This window comes from Ruditapes philippinarum, unplaced genomic scaffold, assembly GCF_026571515.1.
Source record: "Ruditapes philippinarum isolate M1 unplaced genomic scaffold, ASM2657151v2 ctg1609_1_1_1_1, whole genome shotgun sequence".
Lineage (NCBI taxonomy): Eukaryota > Metazoa > Mollusca > Bivalvia > Venerida > Veneridae > Ruditapes > Ruditapes philippinarum.
Window position 1 is genome coordinate 21,141 of NW_026866144.1, and position 26,779 is coordinate 47,919.

A 26,779-nucleotide genomic window follows, 5' to 3' on the forward strand; every position below is an offset into this window, starting at 1 on the left:
TTACGTGCATCGCATTTTTTTTTATTAAAAGTACATTAAAGTTTTGAATGATTTATGATGTTTAGATTCCATCTGTTACATTTTATTTCAGATAAATTCGAAAATGACAAAACATAGGTTTGAAACGGTCAATTAATACCAAGTTGACGCAAACTTACTAATTGCTTTTTCCAATTAAAATCATTGTAAACACATAATGATACCGTTGTCGTGATTTTCGTGCTATATTTGGAGAATGTAAACTCAATTTGTAATCACGACTGTATCTGTCTTCAACGGCAGCCTCCATGCCTCCATTTAGTGTCGTTGCAAAGTAAACACTATAGGGCCTGTGTAAATTAGAGGAACCAGGAAGAAGGAAAATCTTTGTTTTTCTTAATAACTCTCTTTTACAAATTCTTTGCACGTCAAATAAACGACTAGTACGCGTTCAATCTTACACACATTTTGCATTAAATGTAGCAATTAGCATAGTAAATCATAATTAAAGCCACAAAATAAATAGCATTTTTATAATGATCAGTTTGAATGGAACTTCATTTCTTTCCAATTTCTGCTGTTTCAGTTCCATTCATCTTTATAGGTGTGTCTTGTTTTCGTGATGACAAATTCATAACAGATTCACTAACAACTTCTATATTTGTACGTATTGTTGGTTTGACCGGCGTAATCACACGTTCTTGGTCTATGTTGTTGAGTACCGATGGTGTGAGGCCATTAACTTTGACATTATTACTTTGACTTAACTCAACATCACCAAAAGCCGTGTTCTGATCACTTGGTTTTGGACCTTTTGCTAACAAACCTGACAGCAAGTTTGTATGACTCGCGTTGAATGATGTCCTCAGTGCTCTTTTGCATTGATATAAGATGGTTATCTTTTCCTTGTCTTTGTCACTAAGATATTCCCGTTGTCCAACTTTCGTCTCATCGACACCTGGTTGTAATATTCTTATAGTGTTGTACAACCTGGCAAATTTGGAGAACTGGTTGATTTTATAGTGCATGATTGAATAGTAGTCGTACGGAGTAAGGAGTTTAGTGTTAGAATTCTTGTCGAAATCATGATCGTGACCTGAAATGGTAAAGCAAAACCTTGTTAAAGATAATTATTTATCTTTACCAAGTAAGCAAGTGTTGTATTATAAATTTTATTAACAAACTATGTTAATATATTACAATAAATGTCATGAAATGTTATTATTTAAATGTAATTTAAAGATATTTCAAACAATTACTGTATCAATAATTTACGGCTTACACAAATAAGAATAGAAACAATCGTATAAATTATGTAAAGGATTTTATTTTCATTTTTTCTTTATGGTAACTTATTTATTTTTGTCTTTCCACAATCATGTACACAAATGCTATTTAATTATGCTCCTAACTACTATGAGTTGCATTGAAAACCATCAGTAAAATAATTTGGATTATGTTTTAAAGTATTTATTCCTTAGTCATAAAATATAGTTTGTATTATATTATTATGACAATGTTTTAAAGGTATCAAACATGATCTCATATTTTGGCCTGTATATTTTCATTATTACTATTTTTAAATAGGGAAATCCCTTCAGCAGAAGGAGAAAAAAGCATTGTTCATGTACCGACGTAATTGGTATGCAGTCCTCAAAAAATAAGCTATTTCAAAGGGACAGACAAATATAGTAGGTTCCGTGCAGTAAGATCATGGTCTCCACTGGTTGCTATTCACTCAGTACATATTTTGATATTTTCTCTACAATGATATATGGTGTTGTCAATATTGCAAGATATAATGGCAATAATAGATGTTAAGCATAGAAAGGATAAATATACCTGCTCGGACATTGTGGTAAATTATTTCTATATAATTGTCTCTATCTGTACGGGTATGCTCGTGCCACAATCCTAGCGCATGAAGTAACTCGTGCATAATGATGCCTTTAGAAACACATTCTGATGCTCGAGAAATAGAGACCGACTGGTTACCTCCCTTCTTCCCAATATCACTTGAGCAACTAAAACAAAACAAAAATGTAATGACGTGCTTGATTTGGCATCTTATAAGTCTCATAATGTCCGTGTGTTATAAGAGTTTTATGTGTGTATAAATCCCGGTTCGAGCGGTCACCTGAGTACATATTTTTTAACTTTGTTACGGTGCCTATACCACTTGACTCTTTTTATCTTTGAAAAGAAAAAACAATATTCTAACATGTTTCAAACTTGTTTATTCTACAGATAGGACAATCAAGTGAATTACAGCAAGATTTATGCACAGCATAGGAGAAGAGTACTTTCCCGTCATATGACGTCACATATGACGTCATTCAACCAAAGGACGCCAGGAAAATTACTTCTACGCTCATTGTAGTTCAACAATTTTTTATCAATCATAAAAGAAAATCTTAACTGAACCGTCTTTTGCTTTCCTTTTCTGACCCACAGAGTTCACAAAATGTCACGTGGCATTTGTAACTTTTTCAACTAAGTTAAATATGGTGCTGATAAGTTATATTCTTAGTTAGTTCGAAGCCGGGTTCAGTTTTGAACAATTTTATTAAGTCCAGGGAAGGAAACTAGACTGGGTTGAAATTGTAACACAAACTTCCATACTTATCTAAATTATGTGTTGCTACTTCAAATTTTATTAGGGGAAACATGTACCCATGTCAAAGATAGCGGTGCTTATCAAATAAACCGTTTCAATATTCACAGCCATATCATTAAAAATTTAAAACTTAACATTTAATTAGTATGCGAATAAATACTCAGAAATGATTGATTATTTTTAAGTAAAACAAAACACATACTCTAAATTACGGCTATCGATGTATAAGAAGTCTTTGTGCTGTTCTCTAGGTATAAATTGTATACATCTATTAACTCCACTCATAATTTCGTCCATAGCATTAAGGATCGTTTGTTTTTCAGTTGAATCTGTAAATAATATGGAAATAATCAACATTCTTATACAATGTATAAGATATTCTTTAAAGCCACTCTGATAATCCCCAACAGAATCTTTGAAGACATACAAGGTAAAGCCGAAATTGATTTGTTTTTGTTTGATTTTATGGCGCACAAACCCATTTTAGGTTATATGGCTCCGAAATAGGTAAAATAGTTTTGGCTTACTTTTTGTGTTACAAACTTAAAGCACCATCATGTGCCAAAACAACCTCACCTGCTGGACCCAAGAGATATATAGACTCTAGTAACTCGAACCCATTTAGTCTTGTCTTACGATCACACAGGGATAAAACTCATTGAGAAAACATACAAGGTAGGCCAAGATTGTGAAGACATACACGACAAGTCATTGTGAAGACATACATTTGTGCAAAACAAGTCGACATTGTGAAATTTACAAGCCAAGTCATACAAAACAAACCAACATTGTGAAGACAAACAAGACAATTGGAGACTGGGAAGACATACAACAAGGCAATTCGACATGGTGAACACATATAATACAAGTCGAGATTGTCTATAAACACAGGACAAATCGGCATTGTGATTGATTGCTCAAACAATAACTCTTATTTAAGTTTTAAGACATTGCCAATGACGTAAATATCCAATTTTAACAACACAGTCCTGTCATGCTTTAAGAAAGCACAATTTGCAGTGCATTGTCATGAGAGCACGGGTGCTTAGGCAACATGATCTTGCACTTTGGAACAACCACAGGGGCACCTGTAGACCGAATGCTAAAGTATACAGCTTACATTGGTTAAAAATGCCAACTCATGAAATGTTGATGCAAGGTGGTTTACATGATTAACAACAGGTTGATAGAAATACTTACTGAAGAGTGGGTCTATCTCATAAGGTATAATTTTCTCTAACCATATCTGCTCTGCAGCAGAATTTCTGATCTGAAATTAAAAAAATTTAAAACATTTTAAACATTCTCATTTAAATACAAATAAAAGCAAGTGAATTCTACTTTTTAAATTAAAATTGGTTTTTGTATTTTGAATTTGATTAGAATTTTATTGTATTTATCTCTAATGCAGTATAATTTTGACACGTACTATTACTCAATCACGTTATATAAGAAAAATACTTAATGACCAAAAATAAGATGAGAATGAGGAGCATTGAATCTTTTAAAACATACACAATTTCAAAAGTTTTGAAAAGTATTGAAATAGAGAAAAACAATCCCTAAAGAAAGCTCAAAACGAAATGAAATGAAACTGTTGCAGACTCGGTGGGGTGGACAGTATTGGAAAAAGCAAGTTACCGTCCACAACTCCTAGCATCGGCTTAAGCAGAATTCAACATTTAAACACGAAAAAAGGTGGACATTGAATTTAGAAACATCCGTAGATGTGCTCCTAAGAGGTTATCAGACTTCACTATGAACTGAAAGCTTTACTTGACTTTTTTTAAGTTTTAAGTTCAAGTCTATCAACACATTAGTAAAGTCTGGTGACGCTCTATACTGTTGGTAGCTCAAGGTCCGAATGTTTGATATGATCTACCCTGATAAATTAGATTAATACTTTCGTTTATGAGTTAATAAATGGTATGCTGGGCTATTTTGTATGTTTGATCATTTGTAAGACAGTTTTACCTGGAGAGAATTTGTCAACGGTTTACTTAGGGACTCTTGATTTGTAGTTGTATCCTGAAACGAAAATGTAAAATTACATTAAAATGTACTTTGTCTGCTAGTATCATTTTATATGAAGTTCCGTAAAAAAAGACAACTTAATTATTATTCTAAGCAGAAAGCAGAATATTAACGTAGCTATATTAACGAAATCATCGATACAACTAATGAAAAACTAGAACTGTGTTCAAAGGACACGGATGCCCCCACCGACAACATATTTATGATATATAGTGAAAAATTCAACAAACGGCCATAATTCTGTTAAATTTGGTCGCAGCAAAAATTCCTTCCTTTACTTCCTTTTACACATTAAGGTTGTTTATCCCTGGAAGTTTAAGCAAATTCTGCCGTCCGGTTTAAAAGGAGTTGCGTTAACAAAATTTTTATATGGTATATAGTGAAACAATCAACAAAGGGCAATAATTCTGTTAAATTTGGTCGCAGCGAAAATTCCTTCCTTAACTGCCATCTACACATTAAAGTTGTTCATCCCTGGAAGTTTAAGCAAAATCTGCCGTCCGGTTTAAGAGGAGTTGCGTTCACAAGATTTCGGGACATAAACGGACAAGTGCAACGCTATATGCACCCCACTTTGTGGGGGCATAAAAAGTAGAAAGAGACGTAAAAGACTATTCTTCCTTTCACTACTGTTGTAAAAGGCGAAACATCAATTGTCTAACGGTTGAGCAGCACATTATATGTATGGAAATATTTTCTCTATTGCTTACCTTTCGTGAACTGTCTGGCGGGGGAGCACCGTGCCATATACGAATATCACCCTCTATAAGATATCCTTTACTCAACTCCACACCTGTTTGAAAATGTTTAATATAGTGAACAAGTCATGTAAATAATATCAGCAATTATAAAAATCAGGGTGGTCGGTTGAGAGATGATATACATTGTGGTTAAAAAGATTGAAATTTTGGGAAAAATAGGGAAAATATTAAAAATTAAATGTTTTCAAATTTTGTTAAGCTTTAAAGTCAATTGACTTTTGGCACTTTAACCCCTTTTTCATTGCCCTGTTATTTGACGCAAGGGGGTTGGGAAGAAACATCTTACTCAGTGGCCCCCCCGCAGCATGTCAAATCCCAATATTCTTTCGGAAAAAAACCCGTTTTAAAGACCTGCTTGAAATAGGGATGTATAAAAAAGATGAAAACGATTTAAAATTTTTTTTAAATTACATATTTCCCAAATTTTATTCACTCCTATGTTTTTTTAAAGGTCGGGGTTTAAAATGCAGGTTTTGGGTATATTCACGGGGGAAAGGAAAGGGTTAAAAAATAAGTAGCATGTGTCAAAATGATTTTTTTCTTCTTCATAAATTGAATAAAACGAAAGTAAATTTCTGCTGCAATTAGAACATCTCGTTTATCATCAATAATAACCTCAGACGTGTTACGTATTGAAAGCAGTTCTACCATGTGGTTTTAGATGTAAACAAAAAACAAAGGGTGTAATCTTTGATAATGTATACGAATGTATATATTTAACATCCAAAGGAAAATAAATTCTTTTTCTGTAAAATTATGATTAAACATATGTCTGGCAATCATAATCAATTTAAAGATGCCCACGGATGTACAATTATAACCAACTCTGAATAAATGTCAACAGGTAGAACATTGTATTTAACCATAATAACATGTATGCACATGTATATAAATAATGTATTGTTTACTGTTATATCTGTCAATTTACTTAATTGTGTGCCCTAAACGAGTAAACAATCGGCGGAACTGAGGCTGACGGCAAGGGCAAAAAGGTTTCTGCTATTGTTTCTACTATTTAAAGTATCTACATTTCACTAAAACAGTTTTTGTTGTTGTTGCTGTTGTTGTTGTTGTTGCTGCTGCTGCTGTTGGTTTCATATATGGCTAAAACGTTAAAGAAAACAATATGTAAAATAACTTTTCTACCATACTTAATGTTGACTTTAACTTTCATGTACTCACCGTAACTACAGGCATAAAACGAGGGTCAAATTCTTCTTTGCTTCGTGCAGGATATGCCTCTGTAGAGGGCGCCACAAATAATACCAACAGTGACGTCAGACAGAGAATGCGCATTGCCCTTCCAGTCATTTTTTACTCAGTCTGTATATATACAAAAAGAAATTAGATATAAAATTGTTTCTTGTTGGTTGTTATCTATTAAAGACATTTGCATTTCCTAACGCTACCTTTGTTCTTATTCCTACGAAAAGATACCGTAGTCATTATGATATATCATTTTCATAAAATGATTTAACTTGTCAACATTGCTCCTTGACGCACGTGTACATATTCATGACAAGAAACTTGATATGTTTTACTATTATCATGATTATTACGATGTATAATCATAATGATACTTCATATTGCTATTATTGTTATTATTAACATCATTGTTAATGTAATTCAAAAAATTTTATTAACAAATTTCGAGGGTACCATCATTATCCTGAACGAGGAGTTGTATGTACTATGATTGTGATAGAAAGATCTTATTTATTTCTGGTTACAGAAATGGAGCATCAACAAATAGTGATGGAAATATTCGGTTATTATCCACGAATATTCGGTTACCATCCACGAATATCAATAGCTCCATGTCTGCAGAATTAGTATTATCACGCCCGTTTAACTCACAACGAGTGAAAAATGTCCATCGGTAAAAATGTTGTGAGCAACTTCCGTTCCTCGTTGTGAGCACCCATCTATGACGTGTGACACGATAAACAAGGTGAGTTTTTCATAATTTTTGAAGATTACAGAAATTTAATTAAAAATATCGGAATGCAGTTAGCTAGCGATGTGTTTTCCGAGTATGCACAAGTAAAGATATTGCCTGTTGGTGGACAATTTGATTGAAATACCGTGCGACGCAGTCACTCGGGGTGGCTGGAAAACTGGAGACAACTTCTCTTTGGACCTAATTTAACATTGAAAACGTCGATTCTGGTGACGTTTTGTGCATTCTAACCTAAAACAGATGCCCACAAGTCTTCAGCGTAAATTATTATCTGAAAGTCTTCATAGAAACGAAGATATACCCTTTTTTGCTTTAATCCTTGTTGTGAGCACCATAACCTCGTTGTGAGCAAGACAAAGCGCAGTGCGTATATTGGTTTTAAATGTGTAATTCAGATGGTGAAAATATAATTTTCAATCTACCAAAGCAAATTAAAAACGTTTTTGCACAGCAGCATTTCTTTGCAAGACGTTGTGCATACTCCAAAATGGAGGCATATTAGTTTTGGGAACTGTCCGTCTGTCAGTCCGTCAATCCCGTCCGAAAACTTTAACATTGGGCATAACTTCCTTATTAGTAAACGGATTTGATTCATATTTGAACACAACATCCCTTAGCACAAGAACCTTTTCCTACGGACCTGTTTTTATTTACCTTGACCCTGAAAGGCATTTACCTTGAAGCTCAAATTGTCCTAAAACATTTAAGATTGGCCATAATGTCTGGCATAATGTTTAGGCACAACACCTCTTTGGACAAGGCCTTCCAACTATCCTATATTCTTTTGACCTTGACCCCTGAATGACCTTCACCTTGAAAGTCAAATTGTCCAAAAACTTTAAAATTGGTCATAACTTCCTTATTAGTATACGGATTATACTCATATTTTGACACAACAACCCTTTTAGGCAAGACCTTCAAACTGATTTGTATTTATTTTTACCTTGTACCCTGAATGACTTCTAGAACATCCAAAAACTTTAACATTGGTCATAACTTCTTTCTTAGTATGTGGAATTAATTCATATTTGGACACAATGCCCCTTTGGACAAGACCTTCCAAATGACCTATATTTATTTCACCTTGACCTTGAATGACCTTCACATTAAAGATCTAATTGTCCAAAAACAAATAATCTATCTGGTCCATAAATCAAAGGACAAAGCACCATTTCGGGCACCGTGACAGTTCTTGTTTTACATACCTTGGTCAGTCTTCAGCTCAGGATAAACACATGTATGTGTGTATCACACAGATTGTAAATTGTTGAAATATTCATAAACTCCGCGTGATGTTTAGTCGTGCCACACTAGAGTATACGAAATAAAATACCTGATTTACCTCCACTGATTAGTTCTTCTGTTAATCTGATGACTTGTGAATATGAAGAATAATTTTCAAAAAAAAAGAAGAACGACTGCAAAGAAAAACTATTGTACAAAACGTTTTGATTTCTTTTGGTAGATTGAAAATTGTATTCTCGCCATTTGAATATATATTACATATTAAAACCAGGCAAGCACTGCGCTTGTCATGCTCACAAACGAGGTTAGGGTGCTCACAACGAGGATTAAGCAAAAAGGGTATATCTTCGTTTCTATGAAGACTTTCAGATAATAGTTTACGCCTGAAGACTTGTGGGCATTGTTTTTGGTTAAAATGCACAAACCGGTCACCACGAATCGACGTTTTTCAATGTTAAAATTTGGTCCAACAGAGAAGGGTTGTCTCCAGTTTTGCTCAGCCACCCCGCAGTGACTGCTCGCACGGTATTTAATTTTCAAATTGTCCACGCAACAGGAATATCTTTACTTGTGCATATCGGAAAAACGCGCTAGCTACTTGCATTCCGATATTTTTACATTAAGTCTGTAATCTTTTAAAAATTATAAAAACTCATCGTTTGTTTATCGTGTCACACGTCATAGATTGGGGGGTCCAAGAGGGAACGGAAGTTTCTCAACATTATTTAACCGGAATGGACCATTTTTCACTCGTTGTGAGTTTAAACGGGCGTGATTATGTATTTGCTTACTGTAAATTAAAAAACAATCCCCATTATTAAGAATGAGACATTTTTTTCAACCCAAATTAAGGTTCCCCGTGAAGGACTGCAAGTTAATTCATACCTGGCTCTAATGAGTTACCGTAACAGGCATATAAATTAAGAACAAATTATTAGTATTTTAAATAAAAGAATGCCTTGAATTCTTTTTCAACCTGAACTTGGTTCTCGTCATTTAAATACGTATATTTTTTGTTGTTGTTGTTGTTTTGTTGTTGTTGTTGTTTTTCCAAATTACCGTATGTAGATTTATGGCTTGATTCAAGGTATTTCTGGATCATCCCTCATAATTTTAAACTGAGTATATCTTACAGTATTAAGAATGATGATCATGTTTATATTACTAGTTTCTTGTTATTCAATGTTTTAAATGGTTATGTGCTATGTGTGATATTACATATGCTTAATTTGAATTGTTAATTGTGTATGTTAAATTAATTGTTAAAATATTTGACAACAAAGATAATATTTGACAACTTGAAAAAAATAACTACATAATTTTCACTCAGAAAATGATTAATACAAAAAATGTCTTTCTTTACTAATATTGAACTTTTATTGGCCAATTTAGCCATTTTTTCATTAATTTATACATGTATGTAACTATAAATGTAAAAATACTAATACATTGAGACCGATAATTGCATATTATTTTCAAAAATTGAGGTTTTAAACATGTACAAGTAGTACAAAATAATAACAGTAATATATTAATTATTGATTTGTTTTCAAGAAGAAAATGATCTTACCTTATTATAGTATATTTAAGGAGCGGTAAAGTCGGTCCGTTGACTTATCAGCAAGTTGGAAACATAGTTAAATATAACACTCTAAATCCCGGATGTTAAGTAATTTAATATATACATTCCACCAATGGCTAGAGTGCTTAGCGAATCAAAAATTAGGACTACTGTAGGTAAGTTCCTAATTCCTTCTTTTTACAAGGTTACTTGGCAATTAATCAGTACAAAACAACCAAAAGATAAAAGCTAGTCCCCTTTGTACAGTATCAATCAAGTCGCACACTATTCATGTTTTATGTTTATATTTCTATTTCTAGCTTATGGATGTTACTTTTTGTAATTATATTTGCTTCGATTGTCCGTTTCCTTGTTTATAAATCACTATAGTAAAGTTTGTTTTATTTTTATCCCATTTTTATAAGATGAAGAGCAATGTTAATGTTAATTAGATTAATGATAAATGTGTTACAATTATTCACCTAAACATTGCCGCTATTAAACGTGCGTTAACTTTTTAAAAAGCAAATGTTAGAACTTTTTTAAAAAACAATATATTATAATGTGCATAAGATAAGTATTAAACATTTACTCGTAATAAAAAAAAACCCTTTCATTTAAATTTATTCAATCAATCAATCGGAGTTCGTATTTTATATTTCATATAAATATTTTGAAAGAGAAAATTCATTACAAGCACGTACACAGGGTCATTTTATGCTCACATAAAGTGTAATTACAGTTGTTTTTGTTGTTACGTGTATACATCTAATGTAACGATTGGTCAGTTCTCAATGATTTATTGTCCTATCCTACGTTAACGCTGTCACAACAAAGTCTACGTTGAAAATATAAAACGTAACTATATATAACTATATTAAATGTCCTATGAATGGTAAATTTAAAAAAGAATGTAGTTGTAAGTGATAAATGACTTCAGGTTGTAACCAGTTAGTTGCAACAGTAGTCAAACATTTTATTGCAAGCTATTAGTAACCACAACATGGGATGTTTGCTATCAATCAAACATTTATTCCCTGTTTTTATTTATTTCACTGTTTAACAATTAGTTACATCACTATAGTTAAAATGTGTATTTTTAAAAAAGAAGAAGAAAGGGAATTTACCGAAATATTTTGTTATTGTTGCTGTTGTTGTTATTGTATAGTATAGTATTATTATTATTATTGTTATTATTATTATTATTATTATTATTATTATTATTATTATTATTATTATTTATCCGTTGTAAACTGTTCATTACGATACATTTATATCATTCTATCTTTTTTATTTTGTCATTTTTATTATTTTTCTTAAATTTGTAACAGAGATATTTACGTACAAGTGTAAATAAACACAACGATCTTAGTTCACTGTGTCAAAGCACCGTTTGAACCATAGTGCATGCAATTATCAGAGGTTTTATTCATGATAAAATATGTGATTAGTTTGTACACAAACATTTCACTAAAACACGGTATGTTATTCTGAACATCAAATATAAACCAGGCTACACTGAACAAAAAAAAACAAACAAAAAACAAAAAACAAAACAAAAAACAAGAAGTATCTTTAAAAAAGATACTCGGCCGAAGTAAAACTGGGTAACTTCTTAGTTTTCCATGCAGTCATATATAAATGTTAGCATGACTTGCATAACAATAACATAATAATTTCTTATAGGGTTGTTAATCTTGAAAACGGAACACTTTAAGATGTATGTTTCTAAATAAATACATGTGTGTCGTGTTTCGGAAAAGTGAACTCAATTTATAACACCAACATCTTCGCGGTCAGTAAGGCTGTTATTTTTATAAATACTTTATAAATAATCAAAGATATGAAAAATATATAAACATTTTATCAATTCAACACATTAATAATCATATAATATAAACTGTTCACTAGAAAATGTAATGAGATCTGAATGGAAGAAGTATTGTTAAACAGAATTTAAATATCTGAACAATTGAACTAGAAAGTGAAAGATCTGTCCTGTACATTTTATTTTAGAGCTATCATTTACATTTTATTACATAATAGCAAGAACTATCCTTTACATTTTAGTTAAGAACTATCCTTAACACATTATTTCAAAATGGCCAATGAGATTCCAAGATTTCATTTTGTATTTTTAAAATGAGAAATGAAACCTCTTCTTATATTCAGTTCTACCCTATAAATTTTGCTGAAAACAGACAGGCACTCGGCCGGGAAAAAAACTTGCAAACTGCATATTGGTAAATAATTGTCGGTATGTTTTGAAGTTTTATTAATTACACCGATATTAACAGAAACCGCCATAATATAAATAATTATAATGGTTTATAAAAACAATGAATAAAATCGTTTTCTAATTAGATTCTGAAATGGTTGATTACGACGGTTTATATATTAACTAGTTTTATATCATTAATAAATAGAACATATCCCAGTTACCTTTAATATAAATGTGTATCATAAATAAACTGATTAAATGTACCATATTGTGTGTTTATGTTATGTGTTGTTAAAGTCAAAACATAATGTTTATGTGAGAAAAATAAACTAACTAAACAATAATTCAAAATGAATAAGTAGAAAAACATTTTGGTGATTTAAAAATAGTTTGATTCACAGGTACATTTTTTACAAAATTTAATAATCATTAAAATACTCACTTCCGGTTGCACTTTTTCAGGAAATGATTTTGATAGTACACATGAGTTTTTAAAACTTATTTTTGTACAGAACAGCATAGAACATATTTTGTTAGATTTGAGTGTTTATTTATTTATTGTTTTACTTCAATTTGACTTAATATCTTATTCTTATTTATTATATATTTCAATCAAATGTATTTATTTTTATTTATCTGTTTTGTATATTCTGATATGAAATGAAAATCATTGTTTTACCTACACCTCTTATAATATATATAAGTTTTCTATTTTTCTGACAAAATAAACATAATACCATTCACAATTACACGAATGACAAATAATATACAGTACTTACAACAGGCTTGTTTCACAGAATGTTGCTGTTTAAAACAATACTGAAAATGCCTCAATTATAAGCTCTCGTTTTATAAACAAGCTTATGTCATCAAATGGACAGGGGGCTAGGGTATGGGGTAATTTAAATCACAAACACAAGTGCACCAGGGCTTTTAAATCTTGAATCTCAGAAGAGGGTCTTCTACCAAAAGTTGTACTTATTGAACTCCGTGCACCTTTGATATACGATATTATCAAAACTTCCAGCAGAAACTCTCTTCTCCTATCTATCACTTTCATTTAATAAGAAATTTTTGATAAAATATTTAATTGAATTTTTTTCTTTGCAGAGGATCCATGCTGAATTTGTTTAAAGGTAAAAACTGTCAAAAACGTGAAAGTACAGTATTTGTGATGTTTACCGTACGTAATTAAAGTTGATTTAGATTATATTGTAGGGGTAACAGGGTATAAAACATTCTATCACGGGCCTTAATATCACGATATATATATGACGCGGGAAAGATAAAATATTTGTTATCAAATTTAAATACGTGTAACATAGTCTTTATTTTTGCTTTAATGAAAGTAAATTGCCAACAGAACGGACATAGACACAAAGTTCATCTTTCAAGAGTTGTACAAAGCGTTTACATTAAAGGTTTCTAAATAAGTGTTGCAAGTCAACAAAAAAAGGAATTAAAATTAAGCTAGTTGTATGCATGTACTCAATATAAACTGTACTTATGATAATCGAATTTACAGGACAAAATGGGATTTTATATGAATTGATTATTATTATAATTATCATTACTACTACTACCACTGCTACTGCCACTTCCAATGCCACCGCCATCACCACCACCACTTCCACTACCACCACTACCACCATCACTACCACCACAACCACTATCCCCCCACCACTACCAACATCACGACGACTACCACCACCACAACCACCAATAACACTACCATCATTACCACTTCCACCACACCACCACCACCACCACTTCCACCACAACTACCACCACATTACCACCACAACCACCACCTCCACAACATATCCACTACTACCACCACTACCACCACACCACCACTTCCACTATCACTACCACCATACCACAACCACTACCACCACTACCACTACCACTATCACCACCACTATGACCACCACCACTACCATCACCACCACCACTTACACCACCACCACCACCACCGCACCACCACCACTTCCACCACCTCCACCACTACCACTACCACTACCACCACCACTACCAGCACAACTACCATCACCATCACCACCACCACTAACACCACCACTCCTACCACCACACCACCACCACCGCACCACCACCACTTCCACCACCTCCACCACTACCACTACCACTATCACCACCACTACCACCACAACTACCATCACCACCACCACTTACACCACCACCACCACTACTTCCACCACACCACCACCACCGCACCACCACCACTTCCACTACCACCACCACATCTACTACTACTTCTACCACTACTACTACAACTGATAATAATAATGAGTGTTGTTTTTATTGTTGTTGTTGTTATGGATGAGATGAGATGATCGTCATCATCATTACACATCCTAAATGGTTTATTTGAATTAGAGATGTAAGCATATGTTTAAAGTGCATGACATTAATTTTCCTATGATAAATATTTAACATAAAAGTCTTGTTATTACTCTATATATTTAGATCTATATTTAAAGAAAGGAACTTTAAGATTGTTTTATCATTCCCACCACATCCTTTTTTAAATCATAATACGTCTATAGTATACATGTATGTACATTTTGGGAATGAACTTAATATTTTGCATGTTGAGAAAGACAATATGTCTGCTGTTATCAAAAAAAATAAAATTTAGAGGTCGAAAATTCTGTTGAAATAAATCCACATTCATATTCAGGCACATATCTCTAAGTATGTAAATAAAATCATACCACTGTTACAATAATATTTAATGTTAGTTTATTCTGTAAGTGTCCCAAAATATATCTTATCTTGATGTACAAAACAACAACAAAAGAAAAAAAAAAACATTTTGTAAAACCCTACTTTTAAAGAAATGTAACTCTTCTATATGAGATCAAGATTGTTGTAACGTAATTCCCTCCCTTTGTGAAACAGAACACAAAATTAACCCCTGTATTCGATACAGTACTATAAATGAAGTAAATTGTAATTTATTTATAGTGATATTTCATAGAAGTTTATAATATTTTTTATAGAAAACCACGAAATATAGAAATTTTACAAATGTATTTTAATCAATGAAAAGTTTTCCGACATTCTATGCGTTTCGCGCATGCGCAACACTCCTTCGAAATTACGTCAGAACATTTTACTGCTTCAGTGAACAAAGCTACATGCTTTACTTTATTAATCAGTTTCTTTTGTTTTATACATAACTTTATAAAATATTAAACATAAAAAAAACATAAAACAACTAAAGTACTAAGAAAAGTTTGATTTACACTTTTTGCGAAAATGTTACCGTATATATTCCAATAGTTTTTATTCCAAGCAAATGTTAACTTAGCAACACGTGGTAATGATAACACTATGCTTTCTAAGGTACTTTTATAGATAAATATTGTCTATCATTCTCAATAACACGATGTGTTGGATCACGTTAAAACATTTATTTATTAAACGTTATGAAAATCATGAAAAAAAATCGTGGGCGTTTGTCATGAAATTATTATTCTAGCGAGTAACAGACAATTTTGTGGCTACCTAATGACAGTTTTGATCCATTTTGTTGGGCGAGCAAAAGTAATAAGACAAAATCAATTACTAATAAGTCTCCTCTCGGCAATTTTCTTAGCAAAGCAAAACTGTTTTTAGAAAATATAAATAAAATGTATCTGGTTTTAGGTTCTCATATATATTTTATTGGTTTTGTATGTAGTTTCATACACCATGATTATTTATACTATTGTAAACTGACTAGAAATAAAAGTGGTTGTTGTTGTTTAATGTTCGTTCCTTCCTTCCTTCCTTCCTTCCTTCCTTTCTTCTTTCCTTCCGTCCTTCCTTCATTCCTTCATTCATTCATTCATTCATTCATTTATTTATTTATTTATTTATTTATTTATGTTTAAATATACATACAAATTTATGTACTTCATTATTCATCTACAATTTATAATTATTTATTTATACAATCGATATATATTAAAAGTATTGTATATTATTATTATTATTATTATTATTATTATTATTATTATTATTATTATTATTATTATTATTATTATTATTATTGGCACCTTTTTAAGAAGCTGGGCAGCATGATACTCTCCCCCTCAGTACGTGCACGTCGTTGTGGAGGCACAGGACATCGGCAGATAATTTGAAGATCTACTGCTACGTGTGAGACGACACGTTCGCATGCCCTCTATAGCCCAGGGTTACATTTAAGGCGGCATGACTTAGTTTGTAGGAAGTAAGCTGCTGATGTCTTGACTGAAGCCGAGGGGAGTGATCCTAACATAGGGCATGGATAGCGAGGAAGGGTGCTAGATTGCGTTCTTTGCAGGTACAAACAATCAATCCTTTTTAGGGCTAACTTCCTTCATCATTGTCACTGGTTACCGAACGTTTTGGTGCTCATTTGCCGCTGCACAGTGACCTATTTTGGGCTCAAAATTTATATATATCTTTTGCTAAAACAAACTCAGTACAAATTGCATTGAGGTAAATGATCACTACATTGTGCTTCAAAATTAGAGGATTGGGACCTTTAACTTTTTGAATGACCGACCAACGTACCAGTTATAAGGCGTTGAGTGTGATAGCAAAAACAAGTATTTATGACAAAGGAAGATATAGACGATTGTCTCAACATTAGATAAACATATTTTTTATAATTACACGTTTTGTATAATCATCCTACATTATATAAATTGTACTTCCGCGACAATTTATTCTTTAGATCGTGATAGCAGGGCATGATAATTTACTACTGTTATAACGAAATGAGAGCAATTTTATCTCGCAACGTAAGCTTTGTAGCCGATGTATGTGAACTGTGTGACATTGTACACCATTGCTTTATGTTAACATATTTAGAAAATGAGTGTAAGGATTATGTTGTAACACAATTATGTTACTTGAATTTATCTATTATGCCGTTGTAAATACATGTAACTTATCACTTTAGAATTTTTGATATATTAAAATTGTATAAAAGTGACATTGCTATGTCTTTATTTCAAATGTTTAAATATTTCCCCGACTGGTTCCCAGTACGACAAGGCATAAGTTAGGAAAAATATTGCAGTCCCCAGTTTTGCATCCTTTTTTACAATAAAATCAAAAGATAATCGACAAGACGATAGTGTGAAAGTAGTTATAAAATTCACAGTATATTGTGCGTATGTCCAACCTCAAGTGATGGCACGGTGATCACCTCTAGCATTAAATGACCTAATTAGCTTTAAGATACATGTCCTAATTTCATAAAAAATGAATGTGACTTACTTAATGCAGCAAGCTGAGCTATAAGTTATGACAAGTGAGAACTGAATGACTAATGACGTAAAATATTACACCGATCTTTGTACGACTTACATGCACTTACATAAAACATTCTTCTGGAAATAACTTAAACAAATACTGGTAATCACAATAATTGTAAATAAAAAGCAATATAAAAAACTTAATGAAAACAACAAATCTCTTTTTTACATGTACTCTACGACAAGAAATAATACCACAACATGAATCATTACATCTATTGCTACGACCGCAGCTTCTTGACTTCAAACAACTTGCCCCTCACCGCTGTGGATTTGAATCCCGATATTGACTTTAGTTTCTATTGTGTGAGGAAGCTATCCAGCTCGCTAACGAAACGTCGGTTGTTATACTCAGGTGCCCGTTTGTGCCTAAAATAATGCAAAGAAATGCACCTAAGGTCTTCCTCCACAAGGAAAGCTGGAAAGTCTCCATAAAAATGACCTGTACTGTGTGGGTGCGACGTCAAACCAAACCGTATAAAGACGAGCGCGCAGCACTAGCGCTAAGAATGATATACAAAATAATTTAGCGAGAAGGGAATATCCTTGCCCTTTGTCTATGACCCATTTCCATAATACTGTTTGTTGTTGAATAACGAAATTGAATAGTATTCCTAAGTTAGTGATTAATTTTAATATTAAATTCCTACGGACTTCAATATTTGTAGTTTGGTATATCTTTTTTATCTAGTAACATTGATATATACACTCAGAGGCACTTATAACCCGACACTTAAATTTTTCGATATAACTTGATTATTTGTGAATATTTTGTTCAGTTTTTGAACATACAAAATTCAACATATCATACTTATTTCCTCGAATTTTATTTTAAATTCATTAACAAGAAAATAGAGAAAACAACAAAACAAATATGTTACTGCAAAATGAAAAATCACAAAATTACTGTAAATATATTTTTATATCGTAACACAATGAAAAAAGTCTCTAAATCCAACTGATTCTGTATAATAACCAGTTCTAATACTTTCTGTGTCATCCCATGGCTGTAACAAAGTGTTAAAACCTGTCACATGGTTATGACGTAGTGAAAGCTTGGGGAATATTTCTCCATTCCTGAATAAGGGCTTCCTCGAGTTCCATCAACGCCTGCATTCCAAGTCACCAGATCTAAACATCACACTTGTTGGCTGAATTGAACAGGCGTGTGAGAAAGCGGCCAAAAGCTCCTCGCAATTTGCTGGAACACGCGCAAGACCTTATTTACATTGTAGGAATAAAGAACTATGAGGCAGAGGTGTTTACTTTGTTATAGACAATTGGGAGGACATACAAAGTCTTAGAACTGGTAAACATACAGATTTAATGGGATTCAGAGACTGTTCATTGTGTTACGATTTTTAGTCATTCTGTGATTTTTCATTTTACAGTAGCCTATTTGTTTTGCTTTTTGTTCTATTTTCTTATCGATGAATTGTAAATATAATTCCAAGTAGTAAGTATGATATGTTGAATTTTGTAAAGTCAAAATTTGAACAAAAGTCCGTTCACTAAATTAACCTAAATTTCATTCATAAAGAAAACTAAGTCATGTTGAATTATTTTCAATGGAGTTTTTATAAGCACAAAAGTATAGCAATATTACCTTCCTTTTATGGTTGTAATCAATGTCGATTGTACTTTGTGTCGTTAATCAAACGAATCACATGCTATGAATATTTGTAATAATATATTACTATTAAACAGATTTACAAACTTCCATTAAATAAGTAAGAAAATTTTTATGATTTCTGCAGTTATGTCAAATACTATATTCAATCCAACTAGTTATTAATTACTAGAACTTTCACAAGAAAAAAAATCTTTGTTTGGGGCAAAATAATTTCTTTTATTGTGACAAAACATGTTTAATTAATATTGACCATTCTTGTTTATACTTCTGTTGTGTTGAAAATCTTGTCATAACTTTGATCCTTTTTAATTCATTTGCGTTTGTTTGAATGTTTGATTGGGTTTAACGTAGCACCGACACAGTATAAGTCATATGGCGACGTTCCATCTTTACTGGTAAAAGAAGACCTCAGGTGATCTTTCCGTGCATTATTACAGGCACGAACGGGCACCTGAGTAGAACCACTGTTGTTCCGTAAGCTAGCTTGACAGCTTCCTGACATGAAAGAATCCAGGGTCCCTGGCGGGATTCGAACCCACAGTGGTGAGGGGCAAATGGTTTATAGTCAACGACCTTAACCACTCGGCCACGGACGCCCTATTTGGGTTGGTGTTGGAGTAACTTAGTCATGGCATGCATAAAGTGTTAAGGACATTTCTTTTAAATCATTTATGTACCGTCTATAAAAGCATAATTTCATGAAAGCCGAGGAACTATTTTGTAAATGTTCCTTTATGTTTCCTACTACTTCTACTGTTGTTGGTCGTCGTCGTCGTCTCCCTCGTCGAACTAGTTTTCTTACCAATTTTGATTATTGTTGTTGTTGTTGTTGTTGTTGTGCAATCTTATTTATCCACTTCATTTGTACAAATGCAATGAAATAAAACTTTGAAATATATTTCTATACATTTATTAACTAAACGCAATTCTTAAATAGAAATGTATTTCATAGGCAAATAATACCCAACAATCATTTATCAAACTAAGTTTGATTAACGTTTTCCCAGGAGTTTCAATGTTCAATGCAAAACAGCAAAAGCTACTAAGCTCATGTTGAATATTTTTTCAATGGAGATATTTGAATATAAAACAACAAAAGTATAGCAAAAAATGGAGTTAACACGTTCCTTTTATTTGTTGTAATCAATTCCGATTTACATTTGTAGTCCGTTAATCAAAACGAAAGTGCAATGCGTATAATATTTAATAATAATAATTACTAATATACAGATGTTTAACAAATTAATATATGAAAATAAGACAGACAAATTATGCTGACTGATTTCTGACATTTCAGTCACAATACTGCATATTCAATCCAATCTATGCTTATTATCTATGTACATTTTTATTTGTTATAATTACTTTCACGCACAAATAACAATTTTTGTCTGGGTCAAAATAATTTCTTTTCTATTGATGACATAAACCATGTTGTAATTTATATTGTCATTCTTGGTTTATCTTCTGTTGTGTAATACGAAAAAATTCTATGTCAGTTCAATCGTTTGATCTCTTTTTAGATTCGGGTGTGTTACGGTCTTTGCGATCGTCTTTACCTCTATCTTTAATTCAGATGAATCGGCGAGACGCTTACCATGTATAGCACCGACGCTGTTTATACCTACTGCCAAGATAAACTGAAGAACTCCGTAGCCTAGGATCTGGTAAATGAATGACTTCGGTCCGAGATGACCGTAGAGATATCCGATAAGACGCATATGACATATCCCCCCGACTGACATGCCAAAAATCTGCATCATCATAACCAGACCTGTCAGCTTGATATGGTACTCAGTCCATGCAATGGCAGTTGGCAGAACAGCTGAACCGAAGAACGAGAGAAATTGTATGAATATCCAAAATAAAGTTGAGCAGTTTTGTGCAAATAGAAATAATAACCCAGCCGAGACAGCCATTCCAAATGTCTGGATTATTATTAAAACTCTGATAGGTATGCAACGTGCAAGGAAAATAAAAACAAATCTGCCTACTGAAAATGTGATCCAGTAAGCTGTATTTAACGCAGACGCTAAGTCTGCGCCTATTCCATATTGGTCTATAGCAAAACTACGAATAAAATTTCCAATCATTTTGTCCGCCCCTGCATTATTTCCAAGATAAATGACTACTAAAAACACGATGGAAGATCCGTAACAAATTCTGCCATTTGCACACGTAGCCGGATTGACAATATCCTTGATAGACCGATTATCTATGTTCTTCGATAGGTTATCGGTTCGAGTTTGGTTTCCATCTATGGTTCCATTAACCTTACAATCTGACTCACGAACTTGAAAAAAGTAAAATGCAATCGATACCAGTGCAGCAAAACACGCGGAAATACCGTACGCATATTCAATTTTTGAATCACTATGAAGTACATTGTGTATTTTTGTGTTTTCTGACACTTTGTCTACAAATAAGAGAGTTTCATTTCCTGTAGTAGTATTGTTATCTAATGTTTCATTCACAGCAGAATGCATGGACTCTGTTTCTGCCAAGAAGGGGCTAGAGATAATGGGCACACAGAATGAGCCAATACCATAACCTAGATGTACAAACATCAGAAACGGGGCTGATTTACCTTGCCAAATGTTGAACAAAATTCGCGTGCTTACTGAAATATAGTGTACAAAATACTTATATGATAAATGGTAACAACAATCATGATCAAATTGAAGAACGGCATATGGACCAATTTATCAGATATATAGGACAAATAAGAATAGGCCAAAGTGTTATGTTATGCGACATGTATTTAGGTTAAATCAGCAAACGTTTAGGGCATTCTGACTGCCTTTTGACATTGATTATTCCCATACATGTATTGGGAAGAATTTTTTGATCCGCAATGTTCTTTAAATGAAATCGTTTTTGTAATTTACATAGAATTGAAAAAAAAGACAATAAACTTTAACAAATATTTCTTAGTTAACTATGGACCATGCTTGATATAAACAAAAAAGGAAAATAGCTTTTTGTTTCGTTAATGTAAAGACAAAATGTTAAACTACCGTTTATAGTTTGGTCTATTGAAAACTGAAATATCGTTCTCAGCCTATTTTCAAGCTTCAGTAGTAAAGGCAGCGTATTCGTTACATGCAAATGTAACAAATGCATTTGATAAATCATAAAATGTAAACGATGTAAGCTTTAAATGTCAATGTGTGTTTTCGATGCATACTAGACCAAAGTACATACAAAGTTTTAAACATATATCATCAGATGATATGTTGAATGTCCTGAACAAATGATCTAGAAACGGCAAAACTTGACACGTTTGAATTATCGCCATGGTAATCTTATGATGCAACTAGCAACAAATGCTAATGAAAACCGTTTATTTTGTAACATATAATTAAGACTGTTTCCTGTCATATTTTATCTTTTTTATAATATGCTACACGAATAAACGCTCTTCATTATTACATAAACAGTTATGTTTTTTTGTTTCTGATAAGTTGAATTATTTGACCATCTGTTATATATCTAAAATATAAAGCATTAAATAAAGATATTATATAACGTTATATAAGAAAAGACCGTGGCGTTAATAAGTATCACTTACCTATATTAATGAACGCCTCCACAATGCCACCAATAAAACAGAAACCCCACAAGCACGTCAAATTGGGTGACCATGGTATAGCTGCAGTAGCAAAAGCCGCAAGGTCAAGGCCAATAGCAATCAAAAGGTGGCAGTGACCACTAAATCTGTCCACGAGAAACCCGGCCATGATACTTCCGGGAAAGGCACCAACACTCCTTCCGGAAACTGCAACAGCCACTTCCTCGTAATCAGCATCAAGTTTTATCTTTAAGTCTATCAATGTTGGTCCGTAAATTTCAGCATATGCTGACTGGAATAGTTGAAAATATTCTTCAATAAGCAAAAGTGTAATAAAATATATGTTATATGTCAGCAAAGTAAAAATTCAGTTTTGGTACGGAATGTCCAAAGTTGATATATTATCAAATGTGTAATGGATACTTTAAAATAATTCTCTCAAGAAATAGAATGTCAAGTCTTTAATTGGATTGATAATAATTGCCTAATGATATATAACATACTAAATGCATTCTTCAAACAAGTTTGCATAATGTCCTTTATGTTCATATTTTTTAGTGTTTCTTTTCAGTTTGGAAGGCTTTTCAAATTTGTATCATATTAAGATATTAATCAATATGTTCTTTTTAAATCATATAACGGTGATTTGTTACATAAATTGATATCATTATATATATTATTGTATATTGTAGTCTATGGTTGGTGGAGAAAGCCACATCCTTGATGAAGTTAAACGTGGCAAAATTTCTCACCCACTTAGTTTATCCGGTGGCGATTGTAACTTTTATCTTCTGCGAATTTAGACCTGGCTGTTAAAAGGTGAAAATTTTACACACAAACGATATCAAAATATTACTTTTATTAACGCATAGTCTGTATTTATTATGTATTTAGGCGGAAATTTAATGTTGCAGATGATATACTTGCTAAAATATTTATACCTTAAATAAGCTTATAGCTTATATTAAAGTTTTCATTTCAAATATGTGTTTTATTCTTTTTATTTTGTTTTCCTTGTCCTTATATAGTTTCCAAAATGTTGCTTATTGACCAATTACCTGTATCATCGTTTGTTTGTGTTGCCATTTGGCAATAAGTACAGTTATAGTATACATTTTGTAAATGTAAAAATGCTACTTTGCTTACATTTTGCTACTTTAATGAAACATAATTTTACATCAAACGCTACTTTCCATAGAACTAATTTAGACGTTATGAAACTAACGTTTGCTCTTTCTAAAGAAGAGGAAAATTGATTCGTTACTGAGGCATAAGGTGCCATTAACGAAGTATTGCATTGCATTGAATACGTTAAGTAAAATTTTGCATATAAAATTCTTTCGTCGGGGTAAAAACATTCAATGAGAAATTCATTTATTGTGCAATTTCATGTTGTTCTTTACCTATATATTACATTACATTACATTACACTGTCTCTTAAATATATATCAATATTGCAGCCATCTTTCGTTACAAATCCTTCAAACAAGTTAGTCGTTAAAAGTGCCCATTCCATTTCAAATTTTTTGATATTTACGTTCTTTAAATTATCAATTAAAATAATATAAATAATAAGAAATCTTCATATGAAAAACATAATTCATTTAATCGATTAATTATAATGATAACAAAGTAAAATTATTTTTTTATAAATATGTTAGAACAGATCAGAACGCCATCAGTTTTAGAGGTGTATAATCAGTATGTTTTATTAGTTATTTTCTCTTTTTTTCTCTCTTTTTTTTTCTTCTTTTTTAACTTTATTATTTTGTATTTTTATTTTTTTTATTTCACTTTTTTATACTTTTATTGTTTGTTGTTTTTGTTGTTTTTGCCGATGGATGTTCAAACATATTATGTCATATCATTCTCAAATGTTTGTTAATCAGATAGTCTTACCAATGCTACGAAAGTTAAAGCCAGACAAATTGTCTCACACACTTTATCAAAAGTGTTTCTTTTATTTCCTGCCCCCATCTGTCCATCCTCATTGTCGATAATATCCTCGCTCGTCATATTAAATGCACGTTCTTGTTTTAAAGAAAGATTTTTTTCAACCGAAATTAAAACATCCGATAATGTATCAATTGTATTTAGATGTATTTATTTATAAGCACAAAACATAGAAGTGTAACTTTTTTATAAACAGTTGCAGAATGGACTCTTCAACGGAAACTAAGGAACGGAATGGGCTGAACATCCCAAGTGGTTCTGCTTTTATATGTTTTTTGAGAGAAAAAAAAAGATTAATTAATAAAACTTGCAAGCAAACTTGTCAAACAAGAATAAAATAAGACGGTGCAGGTACAAGATATCGCTGCTACAAATGCTGAACGTCATAATTACATGTGTACAAACATATTTTGGTCTACTTTTAAATCTATTTTTGTACTCTGAACAGGGCAGGTTTTTGTATTATAAAGGTAACTGTAAAATGTTAACTATAAAAAGTGCGAGCCTTTGAAGGTGTGATAAGATTATTCTGAAAACAAGTTTTTTACATTATTATGACATCATTTTTATTTAAATTTTTGCAAAAACACACATGTAACCAGACGAATACGCCGTTACGTTCAGTACAAAAACAAGGATATGCAAGTTCACATTCGGAACTGCCTCGGCTATTATCTATAATAACCTCGGAAACAATACGGATTGAAAGTAGTTCTACCACGTGGTTTCAGATGTAAACAGAAACAGAGATAATGTAAAACGAATGTATATATTTGACATCTAATGTCTGTTCCGGTACTCTTATGCTTGAAAATATGTCTGACAACAATTTGTAATTTAAATATGCCCACTGATGTTCAATTTTAAACAAATCTAACTAAATGTCAACAGGTTGGGTTTTTTGTACTTTCGGTTTATACAGCCATAATTAATAAATTGTTTGCTTTTGTACCTATGAATTCACTTATTTTAGGTGGACTTTTACTACATATATTGGAAATAAACTTGTCAACAACTCCCAGCATTAAATTACTAATTGTTTATATGTTAAGTTTCTTAGCGTAGGTTTGACCGAAATACCGCATCCGTTCTATTCATACTATTATGTTCGAGGTCCTTATCCGAAGACTGACGAGTAGTTGCGATTGGCAATTTCAAAATATCTTCACATTTGTGGCCTTGATATTGATCGGTGTTTTGTACAGACTCAATCAAACCGAGTCTGCAATACTATGCTTCACGTTATTTGGTTGTGATTAGTGCTTCCAAAGGATAATCTTTTTTCAGATTTTTATACTTCACAACAATAGGTGTCAAGTGCCTTGCGGCAGCTGTAAAACGTTTTCATGTACTTCACTTCAGTGTTATTATAGTTATCTGGTCATTCCGGATTACTAATTCCAGCAATCAAAGTGATGAAAATTGAGTACCGCTCAAGCCTGTGCTAAGGGGCGTGAGGCATGTTGCACTTTATCATTATCTCTCATGGACAGATTCAATCAAACCGAGTCTGCAATTTTCATGATTAATGCTTCCGAGAAATCACTCTTTTTCCAGTTGTTTATTTCTTGTCTTTCAAAATTATTGATTTCACTACTTAAGTGTGGATTGAGTAAAGCATTATTAAACTTTTGTTACGGGGGCATGAGAGATGATACTAATTGTATTGCTTTTCAGACTCAATTAAAAGGTTCCCGCCCATACCTGAAATAATGCACTGAAGGGCACCTGTGATATTTCTCCACACGAAAAGTTGGGAAAACGTCATATGTGAGTGACTAAAAACCATTACAGTTATAACATTGTTTTACAGTTAAAGATCTTGTAACTCATTTTTTTATGATTTTATATCATGATTGTAATGCTCAAATGAAGATTTATTAATATTTTAAGTTCCAAAAAGCATTATTTGTAAAGATATTACCGAAT

The 26,779-nt window shown here is 32.3% G+C and overlaps 2 protein-coding genes across 2 annotated transcripts; both read right to left on the reverse strand.

Moving 5' to 3' along the window:
- Nucleotides 1-312: 312 nt before the first annotated feature.
- Nucleotides 313-5,424, reverse strand: LOC132731469 (zinc metalloproteinase nas-14-like). Its single transcript, XM_060717662.1, has 6 exons — nucleotides 5,341-5,424; nucleotides 4,571-4,624; nucleotides 3,797-3,866; nucleotides 2,799-2,925; nucleotides 1,822-2,003; nucleotides 313-1,075 (listed from the first exon to the last, which is right to left on the reverse strand). The coding sequence occupies exons 4-6, from the start codon at nucleotides 2,891-2,893 to the stop codon at nucleotides 537-539; spliced, it is 816 nt and encodes a 271-aa protein (XP_060573645.1). The 5' UTR covers nucleotides 2,894-2,925; nucleotides 3,797-3,866; nucleotides 4,571-4,624; nucleotides 5,341-5,424; the 3' UTR covers nucleotides 313-536.
- A 15,077-nt stretch (nucleotides 5,425-20,501) lies between these two features.
- LOC132731471 (sodium-dependent glucose transporter 1-like) lies at nucleotides 20,502-24,948 on the reverse strand. Its single transcript, XM_060717664.1, has 3 exons — nucleotides 24,797-24,948; nucleotides 22,898-23,189; nucleotides 20,502-21,946 (listed from the first exon to the last, which is right to left on the reverse strand). The coding sequence occupies exons 1-3, from the start codon at nucleotides 24,911-24,913 to the stop codon at nucleotides 20,817-20,819; spliced, it is 1,539 nt and encodes a 512-aa protein (XP_060573647.1). The 5' UTR covers nucleotides 24,914-24,948; the 3' UTR covers nucleotides 20,502-20,816.
- Nucleotides 24,949-26,779: the final 1,831 nt, after the last annotated feature.

Bases quoted from the DNA above. Each gene is read 5' to 3' on its own strand.
- LOC132731469 (XM_060717662.1), bottom strand. From the start codon at position 2,893: ATGGACGAAATTATGAGTGGAGTTAATAGATGTATACAATTTATACCT. The intron at 2,004-2,798 runs GTATGTGTTTTG...GTTTTGTTTTAG, and splicing joins ATCGATAGCCGTAATTTAGA to TTGCTCAAGTGATATTGGGA. The intron at 1,076-1,821 runs GTATATTTATCC...TTACCATTTCAG, and splicing joins TTACCACAATGTCCGAGCAG to GTCACGATCATGATTTCGAC.
- LOC132731471 (XM_060717664.1), bottom strand. From the start codon at position 24,913: ATGACGAGCGAGGATATTATCGACAATGAGGATGGACAGATGGGGGCA. The intron at 23,190-24,796 runs GTAAGACTATCT...CAACTATTCCAG, and splicing joins CTTTAACTTTCGTAGCATTG to TCAGCATATGCTGAAATTTA. The intron at 21,947-22,897 runs GTAAGTGATACT...ACTATATTTCAG, and splicing joins GGAGGCGTTCATTAATATAG to TAAGCACGCGAATTTTGTTC.